Source organism: Alligator mississippiensis, chromosome 16 (genome assembly GCF_030867095.1).
Source record: "Alligator mississippiensis isolate rAllMis1 chromosome 16, rAllMis1, whole genome shotgun sequence".
In the NCBI taxonomy this organism is placed as follows: domain Eukaryota; kingdom Metazoa; phylum Chordata; order Crocodylia; family Alligatoridae; genus Alligator; species Alligator mississippiensis.
In genome coordinates, this window is record NC_081839.1 from 33256273 (window position 1) to 33267386 (window position 11114).

The window sequence follows — 11114 nt, forward strand, 5'->3', positions numbered from 1 at the left end:
CACCCCTTGCTTTGCACTGATGCCTTTTGCAATGCACCCCTTGCTTTGCACTGATGCCTTTTGCAATGCACCCTTTGCTTTGCAGTAACTGCCTTTTGCAATGCACCCCTTGCTTTGCACTGAGCCCCTTTGCTTTGCAGGGACCGCCTTTGCAATGCACCCCTTGCTTTGCACTGAGCCCCTTTGCAATGCACCCCTTGCTTTGCACTGATGCCCTTTGCAATGCACCCCTTGCTTTGCACTGATGCCCTTTGCAATGCACCCCTTGCTTTGCAGACACCGCCTTTTGCAATGCACCTCTTGCTTTGCACTGAGCCCCTTTGCTTTGCAGGGACTGTCTTTGCAATGCACCCCTTGCTTTGCAGTAACTGCCTTTTGCAATGCACCCCTTGCTTTGCAGTAACTGCCTTTTGCAATGCACCCCTTGCTTTGCACTAAGCCCCTTTGCTTTGCAGGGAATGTCTTTGCAATGCACCCCTCGCTTTGCAATGATACCCTTTGCAATACACCCTTTGCTTTGCAGTAACTGCCTTTTGCAATGCACCCCTTGCTTTGCACTGAGCCCCTTTGCTTTGCAGGGACCGCCTTTGCAATGCACCCCTTGCTTTGCACTGATGCCCTTTGCAATGCACCCCTTGCTTTGCACTGATGCCTTTTGCAATGCACCCCTTGCTTTGCACTGAGCCCCTTTGCTTTGCAGGGACCGCCTTTTGCAATGCACCCCTTGCTTTGCAGGTGCCTGCAGCTGCCTTATGTTTAGGCTGCAGAGAAATCCTGCCGCGGTGCCAAGCCCCCGCCAGGCCCGACGCTGGAAGCACCGGGAGCACCCAGCTCCCATCCCAGCCGCGCCTGCGCCCCGCGCAGGCGCACCCCGGCGCCTTATGACGTCTGATACCCCTTGTACGCCTGCGCAGTGCGCCGCCGAGGTGGGCCTGGGCGGTGCGGCCGGAGACATGGGCGCGGCGGCGGCCGAGGCGGACCGGACCCTGTTCGTGGGTAACCTGGACCCGCGGGTCACCGAGGAGCTCATCTTCGAGCTCTTCCACCAGGTAGCGGCTCCGCGGGGGTGGGAGGGCCCGCTCCGGTCCGGTCCGGTCCGGCGGCACTTCCGGGTCGCCGCGCGTTGGTGCCTCACCGCCGGGGTCCGGCCCGCCCCCGCCGCCCAGCCCCAGGGTTCCGCCCCCTCCCCCCCCACGTGGGTGGGGGGGGGGGAGCAGAAAGCAGAGCCGTGAATCAAGCAGGGAGCGGAAAGCAGAGCGGCAGTTCTGGCAGGGAGGGCGCGGGGCTTCGCTTGAAGCAGTATAAACGCCCCCCGCCTGCATGCCGCATCTCGCCGGCGCGGTCCTGGCCGTGCGCTGGCTTCGCGTGGCTCAGCTTTGATTTATTTTATTCCCATTTCTTTGTAAGAGCGAAAACCGTTTGTTTTTTCCCTACGGTCGCTCCGTTGTTGGGGGGGGGGGAGGGGGGTTGTTTTTATTTTCATTTAACATCTTTTATTTCTTGATTTTTGCAGGCAGGTCCAGTAATTAAAGTAAAAATCCCTAAGGATAGAGATGGTAAAGCCAAGCAATTTGCATTTGTGAATTTCAAACACGAAGAATCTGTCCCTTATGGAATGAGCCTGCTTAACGGGATCAAACTTTTTGGAAGGCCTATCAAAATTCAGTTCCGATCAGGTATCCGTGAAATTAAACCCTCCAATTGCTCTAGACAAAGCGGAGTGCTTCTCATCTCCCACCTACTCGAAGTCTGATTGATTCGCCTGTGATCGATTGGATTAGTCGCCGACGTCACACGTGCTTTTTTTTAAATCAAATTGTCACTCACTTGCCTAACGGTCGGTCGCTCTGTGCAGCGAAGGTGTGAACGGGCTCGTGCGCTAGCTTTGCCGTACTCTCCTTTTCCTTTTCCTTTAGCTATCGGTTCTTTCTGGACACAATCTCTGCTTGTTTTTACATTAGAAACCAAAGTTAACATTAGTTTTACCTTCTTTTTTTCTGTTTAACACTGCAAACATGCGAGCAACAGCTATGCCAAACCGCAATTCGATTGCGTTTAGATGTTGGGAGATCCTCCTCCTAAATCTTGTCTAGTCTAGAACTACCCCAAAGACTTGGGGGTTTTTAACTTTGTTAACTGGAGGCTAACAAAAAATGTACGCCCCAGGTTATTTTAAACAAGGCCTGAAATGGCTCAGACTCAGTTGACGGGGTATGTTTTTCACAAATGTGAAGTCATAGATTCATAGATGTTAGGGTCGGAAGGGACCTCAATAGATCATCGAGTCCGACCCCCTGCATAGGCAGCAAAGAGCGCTGGGTCTAGATGACCCCAGCTAGATGCATATCCTCACTCTTCTTGCTAATTGGCCAACAGGAGGATCGGCATCTCATAATAGCTTACTTGAGAGCCAGGCAGCTACATGCAGATGAGGACAGGTAGAAAAGAGCGCGTGCATAAGGAGGGTGCAAGTTGGCGAAGACCAGGAATTTTATATTTCATTTTGCGTAGGGATAGTACGGCAAGGAAGTTTCAAGATAGAAAGGTCCCTATACCTGGATGAGAGTAAAATTTGTTGGTAAGGAAAAATTCAAGTGAGTGTTTTACAACAGAGTCTGCCATGGAAAAATTGCTTTTTTATTTTTCTGGGGTCAAAAACAGAGTGCAAAGAAACAGCTGGCATTATCCGAGGAATAGCCGTGAGTCTGACCATGGGAAGGAGGGAAACACGTTCTGTGACACCACAGTTTGGCAGAATAACGGTCAGGCTTCAGGGTAGCATTTTGGAGGCAAGGATGGAGGGGAGGATGCAACTCTGTAAAGATAGTGGAAATGCCTACACTTTGTTAAGGAGAGCGATTGTGAGGTTTGAGAAAAGAATCGCTCAAGTAGTGGAATTCGTGCTTGAAAGCTGGGTGCAACTCTAAATGCCGACACTTTAAGCAACTTGTATTCTCTTTAGGTTTTCTTGTTCATTTGTTTTAGTTTTTTCCTGTGCGGTTGTGTTTAGTGCTGCAAGGTTTTGTACAGGATACCAGACGAGATTGTTTAGCAAAAGCATAGATACATATTTGTACTCGATGCCTAGGCTAGAAACATTGCGTTCAGTGAATAGTTTGGAATCCAGTACTCTGCATGTTGAAGTTATGGCAGAGCTCCCTTTAGTAAGTCATTTTTTTCTGGTAGTGCCTTGCGCAGCCCCAGTGCTGAGCTGGGAACTATACAGAGCGAGAATATCCCTCCCTGGGATAATGCATAGGCTTCAACAGGGGCAGGATTGAGCCGTTAGTGAAATGAGTGGCCAAAAGCAAGGGTAACATTTCCTTTACAAGCAAAGGAGAGCCCGCTTAAGCTTTTTTGAATTATGCATGGGTTATCTGTCCCGTAGCTCCAAAAGCGTGTTCTGACCGATTGCAGTTAAATTAGATTGGCTGGCTGGAATGTTGCAGCTTGATTGCCTCGTCACCACTGGGTATTCAAACAGTTGCAATACCTTGTTTTGGAAATCTGCTTGTTTGTATGCCTTGGCGGATCACTGATGAAACTTCAAAGCCAATTAAGCAATGCCCGTTGTTTCCATCTTCAGGTAGGTTCACTTCTGATCCAACGGTTTATCTCATGAAATATTTGCTTCTCTTCAGGGAGTAGTCATGCATCTCAGGATGGCAATTCATCTCATTCCCCACATGGAGCCGCTAACACGAGCCCATCCAGCACACCACATTCAACACCAAATACTAACAGGTAAGACAAATATTCCAGTTAACAGCAGGTGCTTCTCAGATCCTTAATGTACAAGAACTACTATAAGCAATACAGCAGTTGTACTTTATTTCCAGTGTAAGCATCTCCACTGTCCATAGCCTCTCTACATCAAGCACAGTACTTGAAAACTACTGGAGAGAGACAGTAAAAAGTACCCTCCCCCCACACCTCCAGAAAACCAAACTAAAAAAAAAAAGGCTTATTCTGTACCTAACATATTCCAGTCCAAATTGCCAAATTCTATGGTCCAAGGCCCCTGGTGAAATGGCAATTTGCCCTGAGCGTTGAGGTCACAGGGTCATTTATTGCTTCAAAAATAGCTATGGTCTTTTGTTGGCAGATGTGACTGAATGACCTGGTAAAACCATGAGTAAAATGACTAGGTTTATTCTGAGTGGCCCAGGGAATTCTTCAGTAGCAAGTGAAACAAAAAGGTGCTAAAATACTCAGCTGCAGAGCTGTATGTCCAGGCATCAGAAAGAGCGCCCATTAACTGCACCATCGTAAGAAAAGCAATGCATTCCTTTTTCGATTTTTGTGTAGAGGCACATTTATAACTAGCCAGTGCTTTGTACTGCCTTGAAACGTAGTACAACAGAGTTAATAGCTGTGTTTTAATGTCAGATCTGATCCATCAAGTAATTACTTGCTAGTGTCTAACTGACGTCCAAAATGAAGTTTCGAGAGGTGGTTTTCCATAATGAAGTCAAGTCTTGAACAACTGACTCATGTAGCAATGTTAGTTCATTCTGACTTGTTTGGAGAGACTCTGGGTACATACTAGCTTGCAAGAGAAGCCCAGTGATGCTTTGTGCTTTTGAGAAATTCATTGGAAAAATGGAACTTTCTATTCCAGGTGCTTTGAGGTGCCATCAAATGGTAAAACAATGAATTGTCTAACTAGTAATGTTGAGCAATGCTGTGTTTTGTAAATTGTCAAAGTACCTAACGTGGGGAAAACTGCTGCTTCCCCTGATATATAACCAAATGTGGTCCCAATGAGACGGTAGCGTTCTGAGCAACAATCCAGCCTTTGTTTCCATTTCTAACAAGAATTTGGAAGCGTTTACTGTTATACAAATTCTTGGTAGCCCAACAACTGAAGGCCCAAAGCACTGGCGATTAGCAAGAGTGCTGAAGAAATTCTGTCTTCCTGAAGACTACATACTTTTTAAAGAAGTCATAGGCACTTTCAGATCCTACTCCTACCGCAGACTTCTCCTTCCTATCCTTGTGGCTAGTCATGTTCCCATTTAAGAAACATCCATGCGAAGGAAACAGTGAAGGACTGGACAAAGTGTTGTCAAATGTGCAAATTAAGCAAGACTAATATTTTTTGTTAAGTGTTTTTGCACCACTAGTTGGCTAAAAAAGCATGTTACTAAGCTGCTGATAACTCTGTACCTTGCACTATGGTGGATTCAGACTGTTTGAGACTAAAATTCCTAATCTTTCTTCAGCAGATATGATAGGAGCCCAGATAACACGCTAACAACTTCCGGGCAGAGGTCTTTCTCATCACCTGATAACCTTCAGAGACAAGCAGTGGTATGCTGTTCTTTTTTTCTTCTTCTTTTTTCTTTTTTTTTTTTAACAGGACTAGAGTCTGAAGTTGGGGTTACAAGCAAGTGGATAGATAATTCGTAAAAGAGCTTTCCTCTGTGTACTTGAGGCATCTTTAAATGTTAGGCAAATGTTAAATAAAGTTCACGGGAATGCGTCTCTGAAATGTTAATATAGAGTTTCAGTCGGTTTAGAGTACTGAAGTCTTTGAACCAAAGATTTCAGCTGGAGATAACAATGAACACTTCTAAACTTAACAGCTATTCCGTAAGTTTTCACAAGAGGCTCTGTTCAGGCGAGATGTGAACCAGGCTCAACAGAAGGACAGATGTAATGTGTTTGAATAAAACCACGAGCTTTGATACTTTTCCCGCTGTTTGACTATAAATGTCTGAAAACAAACACTCCTCGCTGTCCAAAATTAGCTTGTGATGATTTTATTTTCTTTGAATTCAAGTATAATCAGTTCAGTCGAACTATACCTCAAAAAAGAAATTGAAAGTTCCACCTTCCTCTTATCTTTTAAATTAGTCTATCAATTAAAGTTAAGCAATATTTCCTTTGTTCCCTGTGAATCAAACTGCTGTATCACATTAAAGTCTCAGACTGTGTGGCTGCCATGAGTGCTAGCGCATACAATGCCAGGCATTTCCCCTGATATTTACCTCCCATGGCTACTGCAGACATTTAAAGAACCTGTCCCAGATCCTGCACCATGGAGCACTAAACTGTTCAGTCAATCATCCAATCCCAGCAGAAGCAAGTACTGACTCTGTAGCCTCAAATCAGCTGGGCTGCCTTCTTGATTAGTCTTTTTTTTTTTTTTTCCATTTCAGATGAATAACGTTATATGGCAGCAGCCGCAGTATACTGGGAAGTATGGATCTCAGCATTCAGATCAGTCCAGTTTTACCTCCTCAGGCTACCAGCAGAGTCATTCATACAGTCAGTCTTCAGGCTCGCAAATGCAGTGGCGTTCAGACCCCGCGGCACTGCGCAAGAGCCGGGCCAACTCCCATCCTTATCACACGGACAGCAGGCACTTGAACCGTGAGCAGCGTTTTGGAGACCGTGGATCTGAACACCATTACAGAGGCAATAGGGACGAGTACAGCTACGAAGATAGGAGTTACGACCCGGGACCTGAGCATCACTACCGAGGCAACAGAGATGAGTATGGCTGTGAAGAAAGGGGTCGTGATGGCTGGAGCAGCGATTATGATAACAGAAGAGAGAGCTACAGAGATGGCAAATGGCGCCCATCTCGGCACTAGCAAATATTCAGTATGCTTTAAGGGACTTGATCTAGGGAAAATCAGGTTCTCCAGGTCTGATTGTTTTTAACTGAAAACAAAGATAGAGGAACATCACTAGTTACCTTTTTTAAAGTTTGTAGTTACTTCCAGTGTAATGAGAAAAAAAGCATTTGAATTTTTATTGTATTAACCTTTTCCCTCAGGGTTTTATGAAAAGAAATGTGCCACAAGTTTAAAAAAGAATCATTGTAGTTTGATAGAAGTGAACTTGTACAGCTGGGTTGTATTATAAAGAAAATCTGTTTGTATTTTTGTAGTGCAGTTAAAAAGGGTAGTCTATGCAGCAGGTGTAGTAGTACTTCCTTTTAAATTCCATGTAGTCTGACAAACTGTGGCACTTTAAATATTGAAGACAGTGTTTTGATACTGAGATGTTGCTTTATAATATTCACTGTATTGGAGCATCGCATTCAAAGAAATGCCCTGTAAAATTTGTAGTTAAAACACTCATTTTAATATGTATTTAAGGACTTTCATTATCCCACCTGTGCTTCTTCTGATGTATTTTCGTTCCAACCCTTCCTCTGCAGTAGCTTGACATTTCTGTTGACAAAACTAGTTTTATGGAATTGAAACCTCTCAGGAAATGGTTGCATCCCCTTGAGTGATTATTTTTTTTCTCCCCGACGTTTTAAAACATGCATGTACATTCAAGGTTTTGTTACGCAGTACATGTCTTTGTTAATAATGTACATAGTTACATAGTTCCTGAAAGACCTTATTCTGCTGTATGCTCCTAATTTTTGTGGAATATTAATTGAGTTACCAGTTCAGGTGCTAAATAAACGTGGTCTGATTTTACCTGAAAAAAATTCAAGTAAGTTTTTTTTCTTTTCATGAATAGTAATGGAGAGGCTTTTAGTCATGCAGAATTCTACCTGGTGGAACAGCGTTTAAATAACAGCACTCCATTCGAGTGCCTTCTTGACTTTTTGATACATGAATTCCTGCGTTTCATTTCAGCCAGCGAACTTTATATATGAAAGAATTCAACGGAAAGTTTCAAACGCTCCTGTAAAGCAGACAGTAAAAGAGGGTCCTCTCCTTTTGCCTTTGTCCTGCAAAAACCTACTCAGAAAATGCTTACTGGTGTTCTCAAGCCCGGTCTTAGATGTTGTTTCTGAAAGATGAATACATATATTCCGCTAGAGCTTTTGTTAGCCACGTTCATGGCTCGCTGTCTTTTAGAAATGCAAGACACAGGTCTTATCTGAAACGGTTGATCCTTCCACATGTAATGGTATAAATGTCAGTTAAGATAACTAATGAAAAGGTGACTAAACCTGTTGGAAGCCTTGCTTAAGATTTGCATTGTGACCTATTCAAATAAGTTAAAATGGGTGCTTTTTGCAGAATAGCAAACACTGGCTATGGTTGAAGATGTTCCAGGATTAAAGAAGAGCTGTTGCTAAAGATCCCAATCTAACTGAATGCCCCAGATTGGATTATTCAGGTTTTAATAATGGGATATGGAGACTAGTTCAAACCAACTAAACGTTTTATTGCTTGGGCATTGAGGACAGAAAGCCAATAACTAAGCAGCAGTCTCCATAATAACCCAAACTGAACGAAGCACCTGTTATCATTTATGATCAGAATTGATGCATTTGATAACTTTGATCAACTTGATAGCTTAAGTGTACTTCCATTGCCAGGCTTTGAGCTTACCTAGAATGACACAATATTGGTTATTCAAGGTATAAAGCAAGATGTGAAAAGAACAAGAGGAAGGTACCTTCATTGCTGCAATGCTTTACTATTATTCTGCTCTATTAATGCTAGAGGGACAATTAAAGCCAGCAGAGTATAAAATAAAGGACTTTATATGATGTGGCAAATAACTTTTGCTGTTAAAATAATTCATAAACTATTGGTATAATTGCCAAGAGCATTAAACTATAAACTTCAAAGTGTTATCCTTGTACAATAGTGAACTTGATTCCACCATTTCCAAGCATTTAGACTTGGACTGTAATTTTTTTCCCCTGTGCATCCTTCGGACACCTGGCAAAGCTGATACTTTATCAGATTCTAATACGGTAATTTAAGCACAATAGTCAAATTAAAAGGATTTAATGGTCTCTTGAAATTAAAAAGCAGAGAATGAAATTTAAAACCAATGATTTTTTCCATGCTGTTTAATTCTAGAAAATTAAGCAGTTTCCACACTGGTTTGCTGTAGCTACTACTTGTCCCTGGATAAGTTGTTGTTAGGTACTGTATTCAGAGCAAGTGGGATGAATTCAAAAAAGGGAGGAAGGAGGACCCAGGAAACTATAGGCCTGTTAGTCTTACTTTGATCCTGGGGAAGCTTTTTGAGAGAGTTACCCTGGTACATGTCCATGAGGGGCAGCTGGGGAGGTTATGCTCAGGGACAACCAACATGGGTTCATTCGAGGCAGGTCCTGTCAGACCAACCTGGTGGCCTTCTACAACCAGGTCACCAAATCCTTGGACGCAGGGGTAGCAGTGGACGTAGTCTTTCTGGACCTCAGGAAGGCCTTTGACACTGTTTCTCACCCCATTCTCATTAAGAAATTAAGCGACTGTGGTGTCGATGCCTACACAGTCAGATGGGTCACTAATTGGCTGGAGGGCCGCACCCAGAGAGCGGTGGTGGACGGGTCATTTTTGACCTGGAGGGCTGTGGGCAGTGGGGTCCCCCAGGGCTCAGTTCTCGGGCCCGCACTGTTCAACATCTTTATCAGCGACTTAGACAAGGGGGTGAAAAGCACCCTGTTCAAATTCACAGATGACACTAAGATGTGGGGGGATGTGGGCACACTAGAAGGGAGGAATAGGCTGCAATTGGACCTAGACAGGTTACAGGGGTGGGCAGATGAGAACAGGATGGGTTTCAACACTGACAAGTGCAAGGTGCTGCACCTGGGGAGGAAGACCCAGCGGCAGACCTACAGGCTGGGGAGCTCCTTTCTCGTCAGGGCAGAGGCAGAAAAGGATCTTGGGGTCATTATTGACGCCAAAATGAACATGGGCCGACAGTGTGGGGACGCAGTCAGGAAGTCCAACCGCACCTTGTCGTGCATCCACAGATGCAACTCAAGCAGGTCCAAGGAGGTGATCCTCCCCCAATATGCAACACTGGTCAGGCCGCCACTTCTGGGTGCCGCACTTCAGGAGGGATGTGGCCGGCATGGAGAGGGTCCAGAGGAGGCCACCCGCATGGTCAGGGGCAGCAGGGCAGGCTCTACAAGGAGAGGCTACGGGACCTGAACCTGTTCAGCCTCCACAAGAGAAGGCTGAGGGGGGGATCTAGTGGCCGTTTACAAACTAAGCAGAGGGGACCAGCAGGCATTGGGGGAGTCCCTGTTTCCCCAAGCACTCCCAGGAGTGACTAGAAATAACAGTCACGAGCTGGCAGAGGGTAGATTCAGACGAGACATCAGGAGGCGCTACGTCACTGTCAGGGCGGCTAGGGTCTAGAACCAACTTCCAAGAGAAGTGGTGCTGGCTCCTACCCTGGGGGTTTTTAAGAGGAGGCTGGACGAACACCTTGCCGGGGTCGTTTGACCTCAGTACTCTTTCCTGCCATGGCAGGGGTTGGACTTGATGATCTGCTCAGGTCCCTTCTGACCCGACCAACTATAAATCTATGGATTTAATTTTAAACTGCATGCGCCATGCAGAGGCCAGAACACTACATCTTGTTTAAAACACATTGGATATTTGCTTCTCTATACATTTTGTGAGATAATATAAACTGTTTCATAAACACAGGAAGAAAGTGCTCTTGTTTTCACAAGAAAATTAAACAAATCCCAGTGCAGTTTGAGAAGACTGGGAGAAAACCTGGGCAGTATACAGGTGACTTTCTCCTGTGGCTAATTCCTCTGAAGCCGGTCTAGTAATGTGTTAAGGGAGTCTATGGCACTTCTAAGCAATGGATCAGGTTTCCAGATGCTCTAGCATCTCTTTTATAGCAGTGGTTTTCAACCTGTGGTCTGTGGACCCCACGGACTGTATTTAAAGGGTCCATGAAAAATGACTATGATCAATCAAAAGTATGCGAATACCAAAACTTACAACTCAAAGGTGTCTGCACCTCTGTTCAACATTTTTTAGGGGTCTACAAATGAAAAAAGGTTAAAACCCAGTGTCTTTCTTACAGCATTCCTGATCATCATCTAGTATTACTTTCTGGAATAAAAATACTTGAGAATTGGTATTCATGGCTAAATTGCATTTTATGCTCAAATAACTCAATTTCTATGGAAAATGGGACATGATTGATTTTTTTTAAAAAGTAAACTGAAAGACAATGACTCTTTTATTTTATGTCTTGATATTACTCTTAGTCAAATTCCAGCAATAGCCACAGGCAATAAGATTTACTGCCAAAAATGTTTTCTCATAAATCAGATTTTAATAGACGTGGTCACATGCCAATTTCATATTAAATTCTCTCGGCAGTTTTTATTCTGACACTTTATCCGTACCGATTTCCTTTAA

General features: G+C 44.4%; 1 protein-coding gene across 3 annotated transcripts; it reads left to right on the forward strand.

Annotated features, from left to right (window-relative positions):
• Positions 1 to 885: 885 nt before the first annotated feature.
• On the forward strand, positions 886 to 7456 carry RBM7 (RNA binding motif protein 7). Of its 3 annotated transcripts, none has more exons than XM_019480676.2 (5): positions 886 to 1049; positions 1514 to 1676; positions 3642 to 3744; positions 5229 to 5313; positions 6165 to 7456. In XM_019480676.2, the coding sequence occupies exons 1-5, from the start codon at positions 954 to 956 to the stop codon at positions 6600 to 6602; spliced, it is 885 nt and encodes a 294-aa protein (XP_019336221.1). In that variant the 5' UTR covers positions 886 to 953; the 3' UTR covers positions 6603 to 7456. The 3 variants fall into 3 exon arrangements, with proteins under 3 accessions (XP_019336221.1, XP_019336220.1, XP_019336222.1); XM_019480675.2 differs by having other exon boundaries at positions 889 to 1049; positions 5226 to 5313; XM_019480677.2 differs by lacking the exon at positions 886 to 1049 and adding an exon at positions 1091 to 1402 and having other exon boundaries at positions 5226 to 5313.
• The last annotated feature ends 3658 nt before the right edge of the window (positions 7457 to 11114 follow it).